This window comes from Pectinophora gossypiella, chromosome 19, assembly GCF_024362695.1.
Source record: "Pectinophora gossypiella chromosome 19, ilPecGoss1.1, whole genome shotgun sequence".
NCBI lineage: Eukaryota > Metazoa > Arthropoda > Insecta > Lepidoptera > Gelechiidae > Pectinophora > Pectinophora gossypiella.
The window spans coordinates 5,204,861-5,232,816 of NC_065422.1; the positions used below are offsets into that span (position 1 = coordinate 5,204,861).

The 27,956-nt window shown below is 33.2% G+C and overlaps 1 protein-coding gene and 1 long non-coding RNA gene across 2 annotated transcripts in view; both read right to left on the bottom strand.

Moving 5' to 3' along the window:
* The window catches only part of LOC126375612 (uncharacterized), a 180,656-nt gene extending 178,684 nt beyond the window's left edge, over positions 1 to 1,972 (bottom strand). Inside the window, exon 1 of the long non-coding RNA XR_007567623.1 lies at positions 1,918 to 1,972. This is a non-coding gene — a long non-coding RNA (uncharacterized LOC126375612). The remainder of the gene's footprint in view (positions 1 to 1,917) is intronic.
* Positions 1,973 to 21,899: 19,927 nt separating this feature from the next.
* Positions 21,900 to 27,956, bottom strand: part of LOC126375592 (REPTOR-binding partner) — a 29,028-nt gene continuing 22,971 nt past the window's right edge. The window contains exon 4 of the mRNA XM_050022593.1: positions 21,900 to 27,638. Within this exon, the coding sequence (XP_049878550.1) occupies positions 27,531 to 27,638 (108 nt within the window). The 3' untranslated portion in view covers positions 21,900 to 27,530. The remainder of the gene's footprint in view (positions 27,639 to 27,956) is intronic.

Here is a 27,956-nt window from a genome sequence, read left to right on the forward strand (position 1 = left end):
TTATCACTAACACAGTTGGTTCGACCATTATAGACGGCGGGTTCGCTACATAATATCGGGATTCTCTTAAAATGCATAAATGGTTTTGTCATAATTTTAATTATCATAATACTTTTTGCATAACGTTTTTAAGCATAATAGTACTTTCCCATAATAACATCTAAGAATACTGGTTTGTTAGGTATAACTTATTTTTGGACTAATATTTGTTGGTATAAATTTGATTCGCATATAAATAGGTATCCATAATTTTTTTTAGAATAATAGTGTTTTGTCATAATTTTTACAAGGCATAACAGTAGGTTAGGGTGCGGCGGGGGTGGCCCTTGGGCCACCCCTACGCCGCCAGCATGTTTATCTTACACACAAAAAGTATACTGAATGATGACCAACAGCATGAAATAGAGTCAAAAAATATAAAACACAAACAAGTCACAATCATGAACCAAATGCAGCCTAAATGGTCAAAGTTGTGCCAAAGCTTTTCTCATTCGGAGTATAGTTTATATGCTTATAATAATTATGCTTATATATCATTATTGCCATTAATTATTATGCTTATAGTAGTTATGAGTTTCAAATTTATGCTTAAAAAGTTATGACAAATTAATACTATGCGTAACTAATAATAGGACAAGTAACATTATGCCATGGTAAATTATTACATAAACTTTTATGCGTTAAAATAGAGAACCCATAATATCACGTCGATCTAACAGAAAGCTCGGTGAGGTGTGGGTAGTTAGTACCTCTGACTAACCCAATTGGTATAATACAGGGTATTAGTGACATCGTAACAAATACTCAGGGGAATGATTCAGACGATGATTCTGAGTTAAGTTAATTTAATTTAAGGAATTTTCCGTCGCGAAATTCATGATTTATTTTTTAATTTTATCAAATAATTTACATTTCCATACTTTTGCGACGGAAAATTCCACTTGATATCAACTCAGAATCATGGTCTGAATCATCCCTCAAAGTTTTCGTTACGATGTCACTAACACCCTGTATAGTCATGAGCTTATGTTATGTGAACTTATGTGTTATAGTATTCACGTGCCGATGAAATGGTTTACTATGGATGGACTTGAGGCTTTTAAAAACAGACTTTATACGTAGTAAGTAATCAGTGATTTAGTGCTGACTAAAGTCCTCGCGATTAAAGATGTGGGTGGAAAGCCAATACCTAATTTATAATCTGTTGCGTTGCGCTCCGCCGCCTTCATCCACAAACCGAAGGAAGTCGTGGTGATGGCCAATTTCCACTTTATACCATTTACAAAGTGTACATATCGCTTGGTGACCTAATAACCTTTTTACACAGATCTACTTATTGCAATATACTAAATCTATGTAAAAAAAGGTTATTGTGATATAAGAGCCGTACTTCAGGACTCCGATACCGACCCCGCCGGCGTGGTCGACGATTTCCCTCGATCAGCACTTATCGCTATCAACCCGCTAGGGTCGATTAATTCTTTCAAATATTTTTCCTCTCAGACGACGCCCTGAGCCGAAGTTCGCGCCCAACAGGGCACCCTCAAGTCTTTTGTCTTAAACGTTGTACGAGCCTTCAGCGCTCGCCATTTGTCCGGCCAAGTAGTTAATGCCATCTGCGGCAAATCTACAATAAGTCACGTAAAAAAATGAGAGCCGTGGTAGCCCAGTTGGTAGAACGCTTGCCTCTCACTTTGAAGTCGCAGGATCGAATCCCACCACAGACCTAAACTAATGTACGTTGAATTTGTTTTCGAATTAATGAACATAAATGATTATCACGTGGTGAAAACATAGTGAGGAAACCCACATTCCCGAAATACATTTCGGAGGTATGTGACCTAACCTGTATTGGGCTGGTTTTCTCTTCGCGGTTTGTTAGGTCAAACAGACAGTCGCTTCTGTAAAAAACCGAACCTGTCAAATCTTCAGGTTAGGTAAGCGGACCCTGTGAAAAACGGGATAATGCTAGAGATGATGATCGTTATTGTGGACGTCCTCCATAAATAAGTATATTACTTATCATAATATCACCAAGTAAACCTAAGTAGAGGTTAACCGTAAGTAAGTAGAAGGACCTTAACAGCTTTAAAAAGTTTGTAAACGTACTTCAAACTTTTGTTATTTACGAGATATTATAAAGAGTAAGTTACCCTACATTGTAGTAAGCACCTTCTCTTTGTATTTTTATAAACCGACTTCAAAAAAGAATGTTATGAATTTGTATAAGATAATTAGCTTCGATAACCCCATTACTTACTTGTCCAGAACAGAAAGAAACATACAAAGAAAACAGACAGTACCTACAGGTAAGCTTATCTCTAAGAAAGACACAAAGAAAAAGAAAAAAAAAGGAAAGAAGGGAGCTCTCTCCCTTCTCATCTTTTTTTACCTAAAAGTTGTCCCAATTAGGTCACGTTTGTCAGACTTACTGTTTAATTCTAATCACGTTCCTTAGTTATTGTCAGTATGTTTGTGGCAGGAACCGGAAATACGAATGCTTCACAAACGAGGGTACTTCATCTCCAAAGGATTCTTAATTTATTACCTACTTACAAGGTTAAATTGTTTACAAGAGAATCTAACGAGGATGCTTTAAGGATATTTGATTAACAATATTGCTTACATTTTAAGCCGACTGTTTGTGACTTTGTGGTTTGAGCGGTTCTCGATCCAGAGGTTCTGCGTTCGGTTCTCAGTTGAGGCAATTAAGGTTATTTTTTTGTAGCTGTATCTCCAACAACTTAAATCAATCATTTACGTAGAAGTAAAATTGACGTTGACCGTAGTGTCTCATAATGACCTGAGTTCTTCGTAAATTGACCAGTTAAGTCCAGTTCATTTCTATTCACGATTGAAAACATTAGAGCAGTGTGAGATTATAAATTGTTCTTTACATACATTTTACATACTTTGCTCGTCTTGGCGGGGGCACTGCCGTGCCCCCAAATTACTCATTGGTGCAACTCTCAGAGGTATTGAACCGAGACTCCCCGTTTGAGAGACGAACCCATAAGCCACAGAACCGCAAAGGCAGTATAGAGCGGTTAAAGTAACCTTGTTGATTAATAATATGACTAGCTCCCTTGCACACAAGTCTATCGTGTTATGGTTTGATACCAACTCCGGAGCTGTCTCCCTAACAAAGTTTGATTGGCCTATTAATTCCCTTGCCAACAACGACTTTAGAATAACTCCTTACTTTAACTCGAAACTCACATCACTAATTTAAGAGCCACGCTTTTGTCGGTGTAGCATTCTCCATGCTACATTTTAGGGAAAAATAGGGCTCCCTCGTGCCTTCCGCCCCGCAGTACTCTGTCTGACGCGAGTAGGACGGCGCCTAGTGTAGTCTATTTCAAAACCGAACTACTAGACACTACTGGTAGGTTATTTTAACTAGCTAGGTGAAAGTAGGTTATCGGTAACTACTACACTTCAGTATTTACAATGTTTAGACAGAGGTAGATCACCTACGAATGTAAAAGTAGGTGCTATACCATAGTACCTAACTACATATAAAATCTATAAAATAAATGTTTATTTGTCCATACGTTCCTGGACCATTAAACCAATTGCGATGAAACTTTGAAGTTATTGTGCGCTAGCCCGCGAATGTTTCAGAGTTGATAAAACCAGGTCAAGGGAACTGCCCAATTAGTGCCTATATTTCAATACAGATAACGGTTTACAATATCTTCAATGCGCGGTAGAAGTTAGATGTCGATATAAGTTATTATATATTGAATGTTCTATCTTCCTTCAGGGTTTGTTAACAGTTTGTCGTGCAGATTGGTTAAAAAATCAATACATCCAAAAAGCAATATTGCTATTCGACATTTCTTGACATTGAACGCTTATTTTTTGCGCAAATGTCAAATTGCAATATTGCTTTTTGTATGAATTGCTTCTAGGTAAGTGGCTTTTTAGCCCCCGATCTGTTATCTATATGAAATACTACAAATATTTTTCAGAATACCTATGTAGCTGGCGAGTTATATCTATCAGTATACACAGCCGGCAAATATCACTTGAAGAATAGGTACTTGGAATATTTCCCTCTACTTTTCCCAGTGGAAATTCCTATAGTTGGATAGAGCGCAACTAACTTAATTTATAGGTTATTCGCAGTACAAAATAGGCAGCCTTTTCATGTCAGTAACTTTTTAGAAGAAAAATTTGGCACGCGTGTTTAGAAGCCTACATAAACTAACATAACATACGAATATGGTGCAATTCCAACAATATTAAATAGAAACGAGTCAAATTGATAACCTTCTTCTTTTTGGAAGTCGATTAAGAAAAGGTTTTGTTATTTTACAAAACATTAGTTAGCGCTTAGTGGTTTAGAACTTGGAATTTAACATGAAGCTGGTGGAAGCCAAACTGCATAGCCTAGACCACCGCCGTAAAGTCGCCTGTCTGTCGGTTTTTTACAGATTGTACTTCGGGGAGTGTGCACAGGAGCTCCATCAGCTCATTCCACCTAGTCCATTCCATCTGAGGACATCCAGACGTACGGCCGGTTACCATCCTTACTTGGTTGACATACCACTAATCCGCACCAAGCGCTTCGCTTCATCCTTCATAATGCGCATAGCCAAGCAATGGAATGGGCTGCCGGCGTCGGTGTTTCCTGAATCTTATAACGTAGGGTCCTTTAAATTACGGGTGACATTTTCTGGGTAAGCTCGTTCCAACGTCGATCTCTTCTTTTCCTCGTGGAAGAACGAAGTCAAGAGCAACCCCATTTTAATTAAAAAAAGAATTCTTTTTGAAATTAAACTGTGAAAAGGAACATGGAATTAATTAAATTTAATATAATTAATTATACCATAATGAGCTAGTTAGGTAGGTTACTCAAAGCTATTGAACTTTGACCAATTGACGTTGACAAAGTCTCATAATAGAGGGCGTGCCCTCCGAAGCATGTAAAAGATCTAAGCGGAAAACAAATAAGATACACAATATTTTGTGAACGACTCTTAGCATTAACTTCTTGGAGTCGAATCGAAAACCGTAGCAACCTTCAAGTTCTTATAGAATAGAGATGCCGCGGGAGCATAGCCGTTGAAACCGAAATATGCACAAAACGAGAATATTACATGAGGCGACGGTCGGTGTGGATCAGGATAGCGGGTGTATGGTTAGAAATGGTGATGGTTTCTATACGTACTATACTTACTCGTACATTGCTGTTATACTAATAACAATCTTGAATTGTTAGTAATGTGCTAAGATTTAAGAATACACTCGCCATTCTGACAGTCAGGTTAGCGGCTCACTTATTTCTTGAAATAACTTTTGTTCCAAAAAGGTACATAGCTTTTAATTTTAGGTACATTCAGTACATTGCTTGTACATTCCTCTCGTATAGAAATCATCACCATTTATCGCCATCCTGACCCACACGACGATCGCATTATAAAACCTTCCACATCATTCATTGTTTCTTTGGTATCGCGCAAACACAACTAGCGCTTGTGTTACTACGCAACGAACGGTGGGTAAATGGCGGCGACAGGCGACATGGAGACTCGTATAATTTAGTGCTGAATATCCTGTTTCTATGATCTGTGATAGCAAATTTTAAATAACTTAACTTTTGTTTGAAGTTCGTCACGTTTTGATTTTAATTAAACACACCGAGCAAGACTTATTAGTTATTACATAGGTAGTTACATAGGTACAGCATAGAAAACATTGTGAACACGTGACTTAGAAATCTCGTTACAAAATGGGTGGTTCTTTGACCTTTGTACCTCTCAACTCGTTCAATGACTGTAAAAATCTCTCCGCTAATAGTAGAAACAAATTAATTGCAGGAAGTATTTCCGTTTAGGCAAATATTTATTTGTAATAATATTTTACACGTGCAGGTTAGATCACGTAGTGTAACCGCACTTGAAGCATGCTATGCCTGTATCGCGCGTGAGTGATCATGTTAGCTTTTATCATGGCTCAGTGGTAAATCAATGGATTTACCGTAGATACAGCGCTTGATACAAAAATGCGGCAAAAACTTGGCGCTTGTTTAGCTATAAGTACATTTGTACACAGCGGTATACACATTCGTTAAAATCTTGTCAAATTAAATTAAGTCGTGGTGCTTCGTAACGAGGTCGGGTTAAACTGCGACTCGGATTGACCGGGAGTACTTGCTTTAGTGAATTTTAAACTAAAATAATAATTTTGGTGAGTTTTACTGCGAAAATTAAAATGTTTATACTATAATAATATGCACAATGTCATTACTTATTAGAAATATGGTGTTTCATCCTTCTTTTTTTGCTTTGAGCTTCTATTTTTGCAAGTTTTTACCACACACTTCCCCGTGTTGCCAGTTCGGCGCCTAATCGCACACTGAGGTTAAGTACCTACTGTCAATTTCGCTATATTAACAGTAATTTTGCGTCCCACTTTTTGAGCGCTGATGTTCAATCAATCTACCGTAGTAGTAAATCTATGGGTAAATCCTACTTTTGCCTGCCCCTAATAGTCGGAAATGAATGATTATGGGCGAAGGACATCTGTGAGCACACTATAGGGTAGCTTGCTGCAGTACGCTATCGCTTCGATTCTGCCGAGTGTGGTTGCTCTCACTCGCTCTAGCAAATGACGATTCTGAGTAACAGAAAAGGATAAACGTATAGGAAAGGCGATGAGGTGCTGAAGAATAAAGCTCATTGAAGAATGATTCGGGCTTTCACCATCATCTTTTGGTGAATCCTATGATTTTCCGTAATTCTCGTTCTCGATGGTTAAAATGTATTTAATCGTTTTGAATGTACAAGTTTTAGTAAGTAGTAAAACAACAGTTAGTTTACAAATAAATTTTTATTTCAAATAAAATAACACATACATATGAAGATCATGGCACTTACATTAATATTTTAATAAAATCATTACAAGCCTTAGGCTAAATTAATAATTTATAAATATAGTTAATTCTCATCAAAAAAATTGAAATACTTCCGAATTTTACTTCAACAAAACACGAGTTTAATTAAATTCTAAACTTTAATTTGCAACATTAACATTAAAAGAAATTAAAACCTTTGTAGGTATAATGTCATTTTGTATACCTACCCGACTAAGATAAGGCAAAATTAGGGGTAAGTTATGTTTATTCCTAAAACTCGTATTTAATATTTTTCTGAAAATCCTTAATGAAATATTAACTTGCGAAATATTTCGATTGTTTTGATGAGAAGTATATATTATTAATAAAATATTCAAATACAGACATTTAATTTTCAATAAAACATCGAAATAGGTAGATATAATATATTACGTAATTAACTTATGTGATTAACTTAGATAATATTAAGGACAAGGTATTCTTTTGTAAATCTCATCTATTTATAAGTAATAAAGTACCTATATTGATTTGATTCAAAAATTAACAAACTGGGTCTAGAGGTATAAAATTTTGCACAATGGGACACCCCCGACACTTCATACAAAACACATCGTTTAACACAGACACTACACATTGACGTTATCGTACACGCGTGCATCTGTGTGTGTGACGTCTGACGCCCACACTATTGAAGACTAAAGTCAGACCGACGGGGGTGAGGTAAACCTAGCTTAGCCGCTGGTGGGGAGCGGAGAACTGCCGTTCCATACGGAGTATTATTTCTTATTCTATGATAATGGTTTGTTTTATGACCAAAGTGTGCACTAAGAAGGGATTTATATTAATTCAATAAGGTCTTAAAGGAAGAGGATGAAAGTTTGTATGAATACAACGTGGCCAAAGATGCGGAAAGTTAGTTAATGTACAGGGGTCACGGAGAGAATTCGAGGGTAGTTCGATTAATTTATTATATATAATTATGTTTTCTTTTATTCATTTTTCATTATTTTTTTTAGGACGTACGATGACCAAATTGGAGATGTCCTTAGAAAAGGTATAATAGGATCTACTCTAAACCGACGTGCGTGTATGAAGCGATTGATGAATGTGGAGGAAGCAAGAGAAGTGTGTCAGGATCGAAGCAAATGGAATTCTATAGCCTCTGCTTACCCCGGTGGGAAATAGGCGTGAGTTTATGTATGTGTATGTGTTTTTTTTTAATTTGTAGGCTCCCCAAATCCACGATAATAAAATTATATATTATTATGTATGTATGTAGGTACCGGTAAATTCAACTGAAGATGAGACGTAACATGAAGAATACCTTATCTTGATGACACTGCAAGGGTGTTTTCGTATATCCGATCCGAATCGGACGGATCCGATGTGATCGTAGGCTAGTACTATTTGTATAGCACTACATCCGATATCTTTAAGTAAGTTTCTACTATCCGTAATTATCCGGATTCAGATCGGATGTAGTGTAAAATTGAGATACAGACATTTATAATGTATTTGGTTAAAATCTAACGTATTTCATACTTTTCCTTATATCTATAACACGTAGGTATTATTATGTAGTAATATACTAAAAATTAAAAAAAGGAAGCTTTTTTGAAAAATTAACTGCTGTATGATTAGATGAGTAGGTAGGTACGACTTTTGTACTTTCTGTATAACAAATTTTTAAATGGATTTTTTAACGGTACTTCATAACTTGTTTAGAGATTGTTATCAATGTATGTATTTGTAATTACGTTTTCGTAGAATCTACGAAAACGTAATAATCTACGACGTAGATGATTAAAAGTTGATTTAAATTTTGAATTAGGACCTAATCAATCAATCAATAATTCTTAATCGTACTCGTTTCTGTCTTTTAGAAAAATATCATAATTTTCATTTTAATTTGCTATTATAATGTTTGAAATTCGCGCTTATCACGAGTTATTTTCGTAATTAATTAAATTAGTTAGGTAATTTAGTTGAATTTTATTACAAAATTGTTAATGTAAATTTTCCCTTACGTTAAGATTGAACGTTAATATCAATGTCAATGGTAATTCTAATTTTAGAGTACCTAATGCATGCATATGTAACCTAAAATACCTTATTCAGCCCTAAGGCTTTTATTTCAAACGTAACTATTCTAAAAGTGGCACTCATAGGTTAATGTTTAAAATATTTACAGTTAAACCCTATAGTAAATTTACCTTTTAATTTAATATCTAACTCATCTACTCAATCATGAAAGTCATTTAATAACATAATGAATTACATTTGCTTAACTAAATATGTTGTTAATATATTGATTGACTGTTTCGTGTATTGGTTATGAACTTTATTTACAATAAAATATATCACATGAGAGTTACAAACTGTTAAATTTCACGAGAAGCGGAGTATAATAAATAATTATGTATACTTACCATTAATTAACAAGGGAGTTAGTTATAAAACAAATTAAGAATATTTATTTATAGTAACTGAAACATTATATTGTGCATACCTATTTGATTACTTTGATCACAGAACATAAAAAAGGCTTAATTTATTTTGTATAATCATTATAACCACACACAAAATATACCAAAAGTCAAATCTGATGAGTAAATTGGGTTAATATATTACATTAAAAAATGATATTTCTTTTATTTTAAAGGCAAGACTGTCGTTCTGTAAAGGCCCGTGGTGAAATCAGATAGTCCAGGTAATTAATTAATCAAATAAAAATGTAGATCGAGAAATACTCTCAAAAAGAGGATCAACTTGTAGATTTCATCAGTATGTAACTCATCAATTTATTAACCTTAATTACCTTGATTTTAGACTACATATATGAATTTAAAAAATCTAACGTGATTAACTATGTATGTATGTATTATTGGCGTGCGTGTTTTCTTTCAAAATGTACAAATAGATCCATGATAAGATATAACTGGAGTTAAACATTACTCAAAAATTATAAAAGTAGCATTTTTATAGTTCGTTCATATTTAAAATATTTATAATTAAATTACACCGTATTACATCTATGAATATCTAACTTACCTTCCCAAACATCAAAATTATTTAATAAGATTACAAAATACATTTGCTTACTTAAAATTTTGTTAATATATAAAATGATCTTAACGTGTGTTGGTTATAAATTATCTACAATTAAGTGAATTAAAAATCACATGAGAGTTAAAAACTGTTAAAATCCAAGAAGCGAAAACATAATTTAGTAGAGTATACCATAAATTAGCAAAGGAGTAATCAACTTTATAAATCAAGAATATTTCTTCTTCTTCTTTTTATCGATTTAGGGCTCGAACAATAACAGATTTCTGCACTTCGCGATCGTTTAAGCAGTCCAGATAATGAATAAATATTCTATTTATTTACTTATTGATTTAAATACATTTGATAAAATTATATTTTATGATGAAATAGCGACAGGTCTCAGGGACAACATGTGACTCGCGAAAGCCCCTTAAGCTAAAAAGGGAGATTTATAAGACGGTCATAAGTCCTGTCGTGCTGTATGGTTCCGAGTATTGGGCGACAAAGGGAGACGGATGAAAGAAGAATACTATGGCAGAGATGCGAATGATACGATGGATGTGTGGTGTGACCAGAATGGACAAGATTAGGAATGAAGATTGCCGCCATACAAATTTTTGTTTTTCCAGAAAATGTCTCAAAGGTAAAAATGATGTATAGGGGGTGTGATCGGAACGTCATCTTTAAAAACTGCTCCGCATCAGGGAGACAACCTACGGCCTGGCAAAACTATAGCACCTAGAATTTTTTTGATTTCACGACACCTATCTTGGTCAAATTCTATCGCGGTAAAAAAAAAACAAGATGGCCGCCATACAAATCTTCGAACTAATACAGAACACGCGAGCAGCTTGCTGCGAGCCAACCACGCGACATCTAGAGGAAGTCTGAAAGTAGCGCCGGTCACTGAGAAAATGTGGAACACCAGGTTAGCATGGTATGGGCATGTAATGAGGAGGGATGAAAGGCATATAACGACGAATTTTACGAGCATGAATGTGGATGGATATAGGGGTAGGAGATGACCCAAGAAAGAGTGGATGGATTGTGTAAAGAAGGATATGTGTGGGAAAAGTGTGAGTAGGTACCGAGATGACGACTAACAGAAATGAATGGAAGAGGGATACATGTTGTGCCGACTCCACCAAAGTGGGAGATGATGATGATAAAATTATATTTTTGATGAATTAAATATAACTGGAGAAACAGACTGAAGAAGAAGATCAACCTGTAGATTTCATCAGTATGTAACTCATCAATGTGGTATACCGTTAACTAACTTAATTTTAGACTCATCATTAATTACAAAGTACAAAAATTGTTATAGCTATTTAGTCCTTCATTATAGACGATTCTTCAAAATGTACACTTAGATCATAATAAGATATAATAATACACTACTCAAAAATTAATAAAAGACGCATTTTTTATAGTTATGTACAATTTTTACCTCATTAAATACAGATCATAACCTAACATAAGCTCACGAGTATATCCCAATGGGGTAGTCAGAGGTCCATCTATTGCAAGTTGAACTAAGTCTCCACACTTCACCGAGCCTTCTCTTTGATCAACGTGATAGGTGGTGAGCCGTATCGCCGTTAATAATGGGACACGCATGGTATCAGAGGACAGACTTTTAGACTACAGGTATTGGGGGTGATTCACATATGTGTTTTTTTAGTAAGAGTGTCTATTAGTTTTAGTTAGATTCAATAGATTGATGTTTCTCACCGTAAGATCACTTTTAGAAATAAACCCACCTTTAATTATATTTATTTTTATGTTATAATGTACAATAAATTCCATTCATTCCATCCGGGTCTGAACTACAGGCAGACACAAGAGATCATAAACGATAAATAATTCCAAATCCGGTTTTGGGACAAAAAGCGGTTAAATGAAATGCGAGGCAGTTTTTATTAATTTTTGAGTAGTAAGTGCAGTTATATTACATATCGATACTACTAGAATGTAGTAACTAATATACTACTTAAAACAGAGGGTCCCTCGTCATACTATTAAAAAGCTGCCGCTAAAACGCGCGCATATGGAGCGGCGGCGGCGAGCTTTAGTGCTAACTGTCAAAGTGTTCATAACTACGATACACTGTCACTAGGAGACACTTATTTCCACATGTAAGCTTATTATGTTTCGCGAAAACTAATTACTAGATGGCTATATATATAGTATCTAACAATGTACAACGGTCCCTACCCTAACTACAAAAAGACGCCGGGACCAGACTCGCTGTTAATATTTGTAGTTTGAATTTGAGTCGAGAATTCCTGAACTTTTTAATATTATACGCTCGCGTTAGTCCACAATATCACCTAGCAAAAGCATATTAAAAAGAAAGTAACTTACGACGCCTAAAAGCCCTATTGACTCCCCATACTTTAAAATGAGAATAAATGTTAACACTTATTAGCGTAATTTAAATAGGGTACATATATTAATGTTAGAGTTCAATTACAATATTATAATGTTTTAGTCGCTACAAAGAATTTGTTCTTACAGCACGATTTAAATCTACAATTTAATTGTCTATTGTGAATATATAATTATTTACAATGATATTCAATATGTCACAGTTACAATTAGAACATTGGCAATAATATTTTTTAATGTGCGTTATTGTCTATATTTATATTAAGTTATTTCATGAAAGTATTTGTTTTTAAAAATAAAAGGTTAGGTTAGTTACATTAAAAAAATAATTTTTACCGAGTATTTTGCGCCACTTCTCCTGAGCCACAACACGTTTCTAAGTGGTGGTATATTTTTATAGTAAAATAGAATCTTGACTTTTTATATGTTCTCTGATGATCCTACATTGAAAATAAACTAATTTTGAGTATGTATTTTTTTACTTAATAATTTCTGAATTTATGCGCATTTTATTCATATTAAAGACCAGTGGTAGATATAAGCCACGTAATAGAAGAAAGTTAATAAAACAATACTTGAACTGTTCCTTTAGATTTGTTAATTTATATAAGTATTCGATTCCGCGGAAGTGTACCGTCACACAGCACCGAAGCGACAAAGTAAGTAAAGTACATTTTTACTTTTAAGAACTAGTATTATTGTTACTAGATGGTACCCGGTGCTAAAGCAACATCGGGAGGGTAGTGCTTTGAGCTTTCTAAGTCGAATAACATTTGATCGAACACAACCCACCTACCTCTAACGATTAAGCAAATATCTTAGAACGCTTTGTATGGCGGCCATTTTGTTATTCCGCCATTTCAATTTCTTTTTTCACACGCGATAGAATTCGCCCGCTATTCATAGACGAAGGTACAAACTAGTAACGGCCTTGTTGCCTGCTTAACTTAAATAAATATATTATTGGATGTAGATTAATATTGCAGATAGACTTATTGGTTAATAAATGATAAATAAACGGTGTCTTGTATAACATTTTTTAATCTACCGCGTGCAAGTTGTTAGTTTGATTCGGAATTGTAATTGGTGTTATTTAGACTCTATTTGATAAAGTCCTTTAAGTACTTATAGTTAATAATAACTTATCTTCGTATTATATATGTACAGTCTACATAATGTATGAGAAACCCCGCGGGCGCATCCGACGACGGTCGGTTTTATGCGACAAATATATACGATCAAATATATTTATATAATATATGTACACACTACTATTCTTATTCCCATTTGTCTCGTCGTTTATTCTAACCTTAGGTGTACTTAATTACTTGAGGTGGATTTACTTATGGTTGTATTAGTATTTTTTAGATTTGATATTATGTTAAATTGCATTATATATTAAGAAAAATATACCCCGATGTCTGGGGTACGTTCTTATGTTCCTTACGTATATCTCTGTAGTGTTGCCATGTAAGTTAAGAAATATCAATGTTATCGATGGGACTATTGACAGACAGGTTGTATGGATTCGATACTTTCAGTAGATATGATACTGAGATAGTATTGCATCGATAGACCTATCGATAAACTCATTGATTTTCGTGAGGCGACAATGGAAGGAATATTAGTCGTACGAATGCTTGTATTTTATACAAAGATATAAAAGCTGGTCGACAATATAATACAATACAACATAATATTTATATACAGAAGTAAAACTTTATAGAATATTTAAATTTTAATCGAAAGAATGTTAAGTTACTATATAGTACAATTACGTACCGGACAAACTCTCTGATAGGGTAGTTTCTTATGTGAAAGATAAATTACACAATGATAAATAAAGAGGGGATAAAACGTATAAAAATATCATTTTTGTAGTATTCAATTGAGATAAAATAAGTACGTCACTTTTTATTAAGTCCTCATATATTGCGTTTTCATACAAATCATGTTGAGCTTGTGACGTTGAGTAAAAAGTAGATTTGACTAATTAGAGTGAAATATTAATAATTAAATTGTCAAATTTTTATAGAGTGTAGAGTGTAATATTAACGTATTTGTAGTTAAAAACTGGTAAGTTTTTCCGGTACCTAATTGTACAAAATTTTTTCAATAATTTTAATAACAAAATTTAGATTCAACACCACTTCTAAAATAATAAAAACTGAGGAAAATAATGCTAAAGTTAGTATGACTGTTTAAATTAAATTCAACCTGTTTAATAGAAATAATAAAGGCGGATTGCCGACAACACACTTGCATATATTCAAAATACTCGGTTATAAAAAAGTTACATGTCCAACAAATATGGCTAACATAGACATAGGTAAGTGCGTGCTACGGTGTCCGGACAAAATAATTTTACTCCGGGCAACTATAAAAGTTGAAACTAAAGTAATTAGCTATCACGTAAATCAAAAAGTTTCGTAAGTCTCAAACGAGTTACGTTTCGCATGAAAAAAAAACTTAAAATTAAGTACCATTTTTGTAGGCTCAGGTTGTAGGCATGTAATGTCTCACTTATTTTTATTTACCTATGTTATTCCCAAAAAAAAATTGTAACTGTTTGATAAAGTACCTATCTTGTCAGTACCTATTATAGCAATCCCTTTAAAATATTTTATTAACTATTACCTAAAAATAATTTGTCAACTATATGACTCTTTTACCAACTTTTTACAACTTTTTTGTCAACTATTTGATAAAAACAATAGCAAGTTAGGAGACGAAAAATCTTTGCCCATCCAAATTCGATAATGGAAATAATTAGTAGGTATTACCACAATGTGCTAAGGACGTGGTTTGAATTTTTAATGCAAATACCCATAGACCAGACCATAGCCAGACCAGAACTCGAAAGCAGTACTCCGTCACTCTACGTAGGTACTTGCATGTGTTAATTACCTTATGAGAGACTTTCCAATTCGGCATTCCCCAAAAACACGATAGATGGTGTTATTAAGTTTTTTCTTCGTTTAAACTTCTAATTTCATGGATAACAGACATATGCATCTTTTATTTTTATTTTTGGGTATAAATGATAACCCTTTTTATTACACCAAGGTACAATTACAACTTGGGCCCATTATTATTCTGATCAAAATAAAGAAAAACAATATTTATATAATATCATTCTATACATAATGTGATCCAAATATCAAGCAACAATTAGTTTTATATATGCCTCTGTCATTTCATTAAACTTTTAAATAACCCGAAAACAGGAAAACTGAGAAAATAGTTAATTATCACGTTAAAAGTGAACAACGCCATCTATCGTGTGTTTGGGGAACGTCGATTAAAAAGTCCCTCAATGAGAGTCGGGTCGGGTCGCATAATTATAGCCCTTACTCATTCGAGCTTGTATTTATTTTTAATTCGTTCCACTGATTTGTCTTTACATTTAAAGTTAGGCACCTCGTTTCATGTTAGAACAGATATGAGTCCTCGAATGCGTTGACATGATTTAATTATGGAATAATAGCAGAATTTACTATGAACGTGATTTTAATGTAAATACCTAATACTATAGACCAGGCCATATCCAAACTAGAACTTGAAAGCAATACTCTGTGTGTGTGTGTGTTCTTGCGCGTGTTAATTACCTATCAAGGATCGGGCAGTATACGGCGCTTACTTCGTGGCTGACTATGCTAACTGACATATCCGTAATTTTTTGCTAAAGTGATTTGTGTCTTATTGACAATTATAAAAGGTGTGAATGAGTTTCTACAAAAATTGCACATACGTAAGTTCGCGACATCAGCGACGACTTAATCGGCACATTTGCCTTTATTTTTTGTTCGTTCCGCTGTTTTGTCTTTAAAGTTAGGTACGCCGTTGCGTTGCCATTATTTAATATGGATTAAAAAAATACTGACCCTACCAGACAATTTTTTGCTTACTGTACAAAATTTATAAAAATATAATTAAAAATGCGCAAATCAAAATGCCGTTTTAAATGCTTTCATTCATTTAAGTATACCTATCACCGGATAGATACACACAGAAAATCGAAAATGTGGAAATATTCATTTGTTGATATGGCACCACGCGGTGCGAAGCGATAACAACTGTATCCTTGAGTATTTAGGCATACTTTAGCACGCAGCGCTCGCCGGCGACAACAAGTAGGTTATAAATTAATTATAGTGGAAATTTGTACCTAGTAATTTATATTACACGTAGTAACTATTAAGTAATCAGTGCTAAAATTTGATATAGTTGATCTCATTAGATATTTAAGCTGTTCATTATGCATTCAGTTGTATGAAGGTTAGGTACAAATCCAGAAATTAATTGAAAGATAAATAATCCTCGCGTGAAAAAAACATACCTATTTAGTAAGGACTCAATGTACACGAAAATAGTTACAAAAGAGACTTAACTAGGTACATGGCAAATGGCGGCCTTATCGCTTAAAGCGATTTCTTCCAGAGAACCACAAGGCGAGGAAATATATAACATATCAAAATATATAAAAAGACACATCAATGTTTTCAATTTATATCATTCATGTCTTGGATTAATGGCGAATTTTACTGAAATAAACTTAAAATGTAATTTACACCGTACACAATAGGGTAGGTTCCAACTAGTCAAGTCAGTTACTTTTTACTAAACGTCAAAACACGAAATTAGTATGGAATTTGTATAAAAAAGCAACCTGTGAAGTCATTGAAAAACGTGACACAATTTCGCACTTATTATTACATTTTTCTTTATTAAAATTCATAAATAAGTTAAATAGAAAAAAAGAAAACGTTTTTTGTCACCTTTAGATCTGATATAGTAATCAGAACTTCATAATTTATCTTTGACCTAGGAAACTACCCAAATGTAACTGTCTTCATACATTCATACAACTAACTGCATACTAGAAAACTGCGCGTTCCTATACAAATTGTCGAAATATTCGAAGGCACTGTCTTTTGGCACAGTGTAATGATCTGATGCAATTTCTTCGCATAAGATATAATATTTAGTGTATAATTTCGTCTACACAAATATAAATATTTTTAATGCATGTTACATACATACATACATAAACTCACGCCCGTAATCCCTAATGGGGTGGGCAGAGCCACAAGTAATCAAAGACAACTTGCAGCCACTGTTGATACGAAGTCCAAAGATGGATATGATGAACCTTATGGTGATAAGGGATCAGCCTATCGCCCATAACATTAGTCCATCATGTTAGATGACACAATCCCTCTGTCGGTTTTTACGACATGCCCGGGAAGAGAAGCAGCTGAATGCATGTTACGAGTACACAATAAACAATTTAAACATACACAAGATAGGGTTCAATTGGTTGTCTTGGTGACGGTAGATTAATTATTGTAGGATGGAAAATGGAACTAAAATGACATCTTCGATATTAAAAAAAATACAAAGATATGATTTTTTGCTTACATAAAAAAATATATTTAGTTTCCTGATCTATGAAGTGAAGATTAAACCCAGTAAACCTTTATCAATGCCTTACCTCCAATATTCACCGCTCTGATACATCGTCGTTGTAAATGAAAACCCCACTAAAAACATTTTGCTTAAGTTCCAACGTAACTAGAAAGTACAAAATTTCCTTTCGAATGAAAAAAGAATTATCAAAAATGTTTTTAGCAAGGTTTTCATTGTTGAGCGGTGTTGCAGACTTTTTTTGTTAAATCTAATATTTTTTTGCTAAGACATTTCACGTTCGTCATAAATAAAAAGTGATATAAGGGTTCTGTTTTCCTTTCGAGGTTCAGTACCCTAAAAAAGATTTATTTTCGGTAGCTTGTAGATTTGCCTGAGATAATATTTTCTACTTGACTGGATAAATGGATTCTTTATAAATCATTAAGTAGGCATTTCTTAACTTTAAGATATCTTAATAAGAATGAAACTTTTAAAAAACAGTATTTAGGTAGTATTTAAAATTTGAAACATTTTTATAACCGAGTATCGAACTACAATAATAAAATTATTGTCAATCTCTATTTTAAACTAAAAACGAAGTATCATTACGACTATGCAGCCACATTATTTAACAATAGGACATAAAGCCCACAGATAAATAAAACACTACAACTTTGTGACACTTCCAAGTCATCCATTGTCAACGACAGCACAGGACTGGACCGTACCATTGGGGTGTCGTTTATAATTATTTCTTGGTACGAGTAACCCCACATAACCCCCAAATATTAATAAAACAAACTCGACCCGATATTATACAATAATTTTTTTTTTTTCAATATCTTTATTCAACATTCGTTGTCTTTACTGTAACTTGTGAAAAAGCCATTTTAAAGAGATCATATTTGTCATGGTGATGAATGATAAATAATTGATATCGATAAATGCGTAAATTTTGTATTATCCTTCTAAGGCCGAGACTTCCAGATACAATAGTTAAACAAGGAGGTTTGGATTTTAAAAGGATATTTGATCTTACGACTTTATAACTTCATAAATAAAGGTGACGTGATCCACAGAGGTGTCATTAAATACACACGCTAAAGGTATGCCAAGTTTTGCTAAAATAGGTATACTGAGTGTGAAAACCTGGCAACATTTGACAGCACCAGAATATGTATTGTTTTATTTATCTGTGACATTCATATACAATAAAGAAACTTAAAACAATAACGTAAAACTAATAATTGAACGCAGGAAGTACGATAACAAATTAAAACAAAAGGAAATTATATTAAAATTAAAAATTAATAGGTATTACAGACCGTTTTAATGATCTAATTAAAAGTGTGTAAGGAAATAATTTGTATAATGAAACAAGAATAAGACACACTTATCTAATCTACTCGTTTTGATGCTCTTGCGATGTCACGTGTCTTAATCACTAGGTACTTACATATTTAGTCCTTACGAGATGTTTCATCTCTAACCTTATATATTAAAAGCTTATTACTTTAATACACTAATATGCAAACGTCGATACTTTTACAAAAAGAGATATATCTACTATTTATTCATACTGTTTACGACCTTAAAATTAAGAAAATCTTTTCGTTTTCTGCACTACTAATTTTCGGTTCAATTGCGGTACTCATTTTTCTTAAACATAACCTATTGTAATGGCTTAAAGTTAAATATTCGTATCATTAGCTACATTAATCCACCCGCTTTCATCATATGTATATTCCTATACCTATAAAAATGGAAAATAATAATATAAGAGAACAAAACACACTACTGTTTTTGGATCCACTGTTATATTTATATATTGCTTAAGCATTATATATACACGTAATCTTACAAATTGCTTAGAATATACCTACGTAGTAGTTTCTATTATAAGCGAGAGTAATAAAAACTCTAAAAGTACCTAGGGAAAACACGTTTCCGATATATACACATCTAAATGTTTGTGATATACACGTATATGTCATGCTATACATACCAATGGTGTGGCTAAGAAACGTAGCTGTGTAATAATTAATTGTAGGTATTTTTTGAGAGAGTTTATGAATAAAGAGAGGAAAAGACCTGTCTCATTTGATGTTTCGAGGTCATAAAGTTTAAAGTATTTTTTGTTTGTTTCACAAAATGATTAAAATATATTGTTTTTTTTTTTGGGAAAAGGATTATTGACCCATCCGTTTGCGTTAAGCGAATTCGATAATTTAATGAATCTTCATCATTCATATTAATGTGTTTGTACTCGTATATGGGTGACAAATGAGGGAATTTCAAAAGAAAAAAGGAGAGCGTGTACGCTCTCTCTTGTAAGTCTACTAAAAGCGAATACGGTTTGATGGCAATCTTTTCAAAATCAAATTCAAAATATTATTTTCGAAAACTAGTCCATATTATGTTAGTAACAGAAAGCTTAACCTAGTATTTTTAACAGATTTGAAAGACGACAACATAAAATTAAGCTACATGAGACCGGCGACAGCTTTTGTTCGATATGCGACGACTACGAAACTTAGTAAGATTATGTGGTTAAATTGAGTAGGTATATTTTAGCATTAAATAAATGTGATATTTTATTTTTTAACTTACAAACATTAAGTGTGAATTGATGTAATTATGAGACGACTAAGGCAAGGGTGATTATAATACAGACAGATAAAAAAAGATGAAGGGAACATGACTGGTGCTGATGAGTAAATCTTTCTGCGATTCTTTGCCACGCTGCAACTCTAGGTATAATAGGATTAATGTAATATTAACATTATCGTATTTTCTGCTCTACCATATTAACTTATATTGTTGAGTTTCGTTCTATATACTTACATATGTTATCTCATTATTTAAGAGCTGCGCTCTTATCGGTGGAGTAATCCCCAACCGTCTTCATTACTCTATAAATAGGGCGTGTAGAATAGTGGTTGCCCCAATCGCCTTCCATTCCGCAGTACACCGACCAATTATATAATATATAAGATTATTATTATATAAGATTGTGTGTTATGGGAATAAAAGCATAATGGTGCGTTAAATAGTATGCACGAATTATCGACGAGTTTATATTACGTTATATACAACGATTTTTATATAACGAATTGTTTTTCTACAACTATTACCACCTTTCGGTCTTAACATTAATTTGGTTGATAATCACACGTTATATTACATTTTATTCTAGAGATAGTTCGAAAAGTCGGGCGCCCCTATAATGTTATGTACAATAATTATAATATTAATAATTATAAATTGTTCTTACACGCTATTAATTATATTTAAAGCCTAATCAGAAATATAGAGAACCTAGCATGAAAACGATAATATAATTATTATCTATTTTTGGTGTGATGATAAATTTAAATGACTCAAAATGAACTTTATTGTTAAATGCTAAAATTTAAAAACGACTTAAATTATCCAAAATACCTAAAATTTTCGAGGTCAAGTTAAAAACAACATTATTTTATGAAAACAAAGCGAGTTACTCATAGAAACGGAGCACTTATTATAAGTATAAAACATTAAACACTTAGCACAAATAATAAGTATATTTTGTTATTATTATTCATCCGACATAATAAGACAAAAAATAAATAAAAAAACAAATGTTTGAAAATATTTTTACCGTAACATGGCAAAGGCTTCATATTTTTCTGCTTAGGATTTAAACAATGTATTTACATTAATCAAAGATAATACATTCCGTTGACTCGTGACTCTATAGAGCTTTCTTTTTTTATACAGTCTGTTATATCTCTTAATAATTACCTACGTGTTAGGGTTAGAAAATGTGACTGAAACAGTATCCGAAGGTTTAATATCTTTCTAAGTTTTATATCGCTAGTAGTAGATTGTCGCTCGATATTTTCCGGTGGTTAATGACATTTGCTGCAAATCTACAATAAGTCACGTCAAATTAGAAAAGCTCGGTATCCGCTCCGAGGTTACTTTTCTGGTGGTCCAAGCTGAACTTGAGAAGTGTCCCTTCTATACGTAATATTATTTATTCTTTGCCACGGAGGTTGGCTGGATGCGTTCATGCTTCCGGAAGGTAGTATGATCAAATAATCAATAAAATATAGTGATGGTAGTATCTCCGTGGCAGTGACTTCATTCGGACGGTGCTTAGGCGCGGTTTGTTCCGGTTTACGACGCATGTGCGGCTTTTTCCATGTGTTTTCTCGCTTGTATACTACATATTTTACTCGGTAGTAACAATATAAATGCAATAGTAACTGTCTCTGTTACTCCCGCTCAAACCAGTGCAGTGGAACGATTCGGTTGAAAATTGGCACAAACATTTTCAAAACCCAGAGAATATTTCATATCAAGAACCGTTTTTATTTTTTTTTTATTTTAAACCTTTATAAATGAGTGGTAGTCGATAGTTTAGTGATGCTACGAAATCACGTGTCAACGGTAACGGTTTTAATTATTTGACGTACATAGAAAACTAAACATAAGCAAAAATATACACCCCAGAGCCTATTTATGTTTTATATATATTTACAACATCATAAAAGGTCTGGGCTTTAAAAAAATCTATGTTGAATCTACTAGTTTTCGGTCCATACGTACTTCGACTTTTAAAGTAACCTAACAATGTAACCTATATGAGTGTATCTTATATATACATATATATACTACTTTAGTCCGCGTCGTCAATCCATTAACACTACATTTTACCCTAGAAACAAAAGATTAATATAAATAAAAAAAAACTATTATACTTAGTTCGAAAACACGCTAACAAGAGACCAAGTGGTATGAAATCTGAAGTGACTTGAAAATCTTTTGTTTATTCTAACTTATTACAAGAATTGTACCAACTAATGTATTAACGTTAGTTACAAAACTATAAGGATATAAAGTCATGAGCAATATAATTTAGAACCCTGTCTTACTAACATATGTATGACACTTCAAAATACTTCAGTTCAATTTGTCAAAAAAGTTAATGTGACACGGTTGGATTGGCTTGCGGGCTGTATTTATCTAACCCTTTTAGTACAGAGAACAGTAACATCTAGCGACAGTTTGCTGACAAGTCTATAGCGGCAATAGTTCAACAAATATAAATCGACAAAAAATGGCGGTACCAATACCCTCTGTCCGATCATGTTGACTCTAAATCTATCTATATAACATCACTGCATTATCGATTTATAGATCCATTTTTTGGAACAATCGGCTTATATTTGAATCACTATAGTTATTATGCTGCGCTGTGTTCTGTTCTGAACATTGGTTTCCATCTTTCAGCAAGCCATTATAAAAATCGCACAGACAGCGCTATCTATTTTTTTTTTTTTTGGTGAACATAGCCTGGAAAGTTCTTCATTTTTGCGCCATTCGTACTTATATGAAGTTTTATTGCTTACATGTTATATATACTTTATTCATGCGTGTAGTCGGTCCAGGGTGCTATTTACTTAAGTAAGTCTGTAGTCGTTTTCTCTTCTTCTATCGTGTGGGTTGTGAGGGTGATTACCAACCCCATCAACCCTGGGGTCTGTAGTCGTTATTATGAGCCTTGACAGAGGCATTTGGCGGCTCAATATAAGCCTGACACCTTTTGTGACTGACATACTTGAATAACGCCAGTAGATTACTAACAAATTATTTTATGTATTTTTGATATTACGCATGTTTTCCTCAGCCATAACACGCTTCAAAGTCGTGGTAGATTAGTGTTGTAAGATGAAACTTAAATAGAATTTTAGAGTGATATTTAATGATCCCACATATAAAATAAATGATTTCTGGTTTTGGTGTATTACATTAATGTAAGATTTTCAAGCCATTTCAAATAAGCTTACAAAATAACGCTAAATATGATTTAATCATATTATCACTCAGTTGACGAGTAGCCATCTAGGACGACCTATTGATATGCTTTTAATGAAACCTTAATAAGCAAAGATAGAGACAAAACTGATAGCATTCGGGGTTATATTTTTTTTTTATTTTGTGACTGAAAATTATTACTTTAAAAAAACGATATAAAATACATAAGACTTCATTGGTTTACTTGTTGTTTTTTTTAAGGTGTTTTATATTTTTAAAGATATGGCCTGGAATTAAGTTCTTTGAGACAAGTCTTCGTTTAAAGGACTCGACGCATTCGTGTGTTATCAGTGTCTATGTCAATTTCAATATTATTATTTTTTATGTAGCCTATTATGGCCCGAATTTCTAGATGACAGCTAAACAATACTGTGACCATATCGATTCAGTTCCAGTTTCAAGTATTTTCTCGTTATATCTGAAAGCTTGTACATGTTTATAAAACCATTAAAAGACTTATCAACGTTTTTACGACACCAAAAATACTAACAGTTTTGTCCTACCTTTCATTTAAAAAAAAGAAACCTTAATTACGTTACGTGGCACTACTATACAAATTCAAACATCGAATTTTGGGGGCCATTTGATACGATACAGATAATATTTTTACGCTAGCAACATTTTATTTTTATTTTTCTTTTGGCTTTTGGGACTTCAGATATCTTTTTTTTAACCTGGCATAAACACTTAAAATAGACCCTGACTTTCGACTGTAGAACTTTGCATTCGCCTAGACCTCATATGGTACCTGATGTGGTTTGGGCTCTATTTTCCGCATTTAGACATTTTAGACTCATAGATGGTCCATTGTGCTCTATCTATTTATTGCATAAAGCTAGAGCGTATGGTAATTTTAACACGTTCACTGTATAACTGAAAATTAGATATCAACTCCTCACGTGCAATATTATTTTTCGTTAAACACATTGGAATTTGTGTACACAGACACACTATGGCAAGAAAAACCAATCTGAAAAGCCTCACATCGGATTTTCCCATTTTCCTAGTGCACCACGTATGGGACAAGCACGTATGAATTTCAATTTTATTGTCTCACATGTGGTTCATACACAGTGAACGTGTTTAATACGCGACTGTTCCCTATAAGGCCTTATTGTCACTTTTCATCAGGTTAGACGATCTAGGTTAATTTGCAGTTGACATAAGTCGTTGTACAACTATGTTATCTATATCTAGGGTACTTAGGTAGATCACCCCACATGCGCATTTTAGCCTATTCTAAATCTGTCTTACCTGATAATAAGTGACGTGAGTCGTAAAATTAATATTCACTCTAGCCTCACCGCTTTAAGGTCAAATTGGCGAATCGACCCTTGGTATGACTTTTACTCTATTTTACATAGTCTTCTTGGAAAAGTACAGGTCACTTTTGTTGTACATATTAATTTATATCAGGTCAATTTTAGTCAGATTTTTTAAATAAACGTCTTTGTTGATTTCGTAGGAAAATTCGTATCGTAAAAATCTGTATCGTAACAATACTGCGCCCCGATCGTAAACAATTAAGCAAATACTAATTTACTTAAAAAGCTTTATTTATTTCCTTTATATCTCCACATTCGATATTTTTTATTTAAATACAAAATACATGTCAAAATTGTCATGTCCTTATTATCTTAAAGTATATTTTATAAAAATAGGTACTTACTTAATTTAAATATATAATAAAACGTCTTACCTTACTAATATTTTAATATTAAGAAATTAAGACTTAGAAAAGCTCATATATGCAAATAAAAAGTCTGACAAGTATAATATTTACATCTACGAAATAAGCTATTTTTGCTTTAAATATAATAAAATTACTACCTTTATGTACAGTCTACCTTATTCTTCGCGTTCGACAATAATCGGGGACCGTTTTTATAAAATATATATTATCTAACCCTAAATTGTATATTCATTAAAAAGTTACACAATATTATTATACATGTGAATATTTATTTTAAATACAAAATATAATAGCCTAGGATAAGAAATATAATATAAACGATGTCTCATTAATAGAAATACCGAATGTTGGCTGTTTAATGGATGGAGAATTATAGAATAGAAGCTAATGTGTATTATGGGTAAAGTGCCTTGCAGTGATCGGTAGCCTACTTATTCAGGGCGTTAGTGAAATGGTACCGAATACTGAGGGGGATGATTCAGCTCATGAATCTGATTTAATATCAAGTGGATTTTTTTGTCGCAAAACTCATGAAAATGTTTGTTTCTTTGCTGAATCATAATCGTCAATATTCGGTGCGATGTCACTAACACTTTGTATATGGTGTTTAATTTACGCAGAAAGATATAATTCCTAATAATTACGTTTTAAAAAGTTAGAAATATAAAGTTCATAGTTGTATTGTAATGTAAAAATTAGTCAAGAGAAGAATTATGCCAATCGTGGAAGAATGTTGTTTGTGTACTTAATTTTTTTAGTTTTTATACAGGTGTTTTTTTTAATTTATTCAAATTTTTCAACTATTTAGTTCTTTAGAAAATCAAGTACCGTAATAAAAAGGTAACTCATATCATATGGTCGTTTTACAGCAGTTAATTTTTGCAGCTTACCTATTTACTTTGAGTCTTAAAGACTCCTTATTAAATACTTGAAATCTTTAAATATCTTATATTGAAATTGCTGTTTTTTTACAGCTGTTATTTTTTTTTCAACGTGCTCTTTTGATTGTTCTTCCTAAAATTTCCTTACTGTCATAAATATTTAATAAAATAAGTATTTTGGATTGTATGTTCTCCAGTAAAATTGCTTTATTACACTCAAAACTGTAGAGTTAAACGACGTCATATTTCAATAAACACAATATAGTTATCGAACCAAAAAGGAATTTCAGTTTTTCGTCAGTTTTGGTTGTCTACCATTTTTCTTGTGCGTCCAAAAGGTGTCAAAATGCATCCAACTAGTTTATTCGTTTAACTAACGGCCTGAATAATAATTAGGAATTTAATCAAACGAAACGGCCAGGTATACGACTTAGATTTCGTTTAAATAAACAAACAAACATCGTGAAGAAACCCACATACTCGAGAAATGCGTTTCGGAGGTATGTGACCTAACCTGTATTGGGCTGGTTTTCCCTTCGCGGGTTGGAAGGTCAAACAGGCAGTCGCTTTTGTAAAAAACCGGACCTATCAAATATACAGGTTAGGTAAGCGGACCCTGTGAAAGCGGAATAACGCTAGGGAGATGGGGGGAGATAACGTTTAACTAATTGCCTAGTGAAGTCATTTAAACTTAGTTCCACTTTCTGCCGCTTTCGATATGACGGCGGTAAGCAACAGTATCGTCGGTATTTCTCACAGTTTTAATGCGTTTACATAAAAAAGAAGAGTGTAGTGACCAAAATGTGAAATTACCTGTGCCCGACTCGAGCAAATTTTTTTTTTATAAGATACTTATTACTTGTCGAAAAACAACAGCCTAACCTTCAACCAGTTTATTAAATATATTAGACGCTACGGTTGAATATTATTCAGGCCATTAGTTGAACAGCGATTTAGTAAAAAGCCTAGGCTGTTAATTAAAAGCTGAATTAGACTAGTTGACCGCGACATATACATACATCAGTTATTGGTTTTATTTCTCTATTTAACTTTATTCGTTTCAAAGCTTCCAAGTTACATCATATCAATATTTTTGCAATTATTTTCGAAACTATTTTTTTTAATCTTTTCGTGTGAAAGTGAATTTGGTAAACGGTAGAAACCATTTTATTTAACATAGATGTATGTTGTCTTTTATGGGTTGATGGTATCTTCATATTGATGGTACCTTGTTGAAGGATCCTAGACTGATGATATCATATCCGTGTTTTATTTATGGTTGTACCATGTTTATGGTGGATTCTAGTTGTACCTTCATGGTGGTGTATCCTAAGTTGATGCTACTTTGTTGGTGGAGTGTGGGTTGATGTACCTTCACGGTGCACTAGAAGGACTTCGTCTCTTCCTGCTTGACCACGCCTATCTCCTGCAGCATGCTCTCCAAACCCTCAGGCATCCTCCCCTGGTCTAAGTCCATGTTCCATTTGTAATACTGGAATGCGGAAAAATGTATGTTGTAGATGCAATATTTCGAATAAGGGAATGTCGTATAAAGTGACTTTTTAACAGTGGCACTATTTACCGCCGCCGGAGTCCTCGGAATAGTTTAGAGTAGTACTCTGAACTGGCGGGCATGCATGGAGTCTTTAATAACAGTGGAGGAAGCGAAAGCGGTGTGTCAGGATCGTAGTAAGTGGAATTCCGTGGGCTCTGCCTACCCCAACGGGAAATAGGCCTGATGTTATATATATATATATATATATATATATATATATATATATATATATACAGTACCAATTACCTTGTAGAC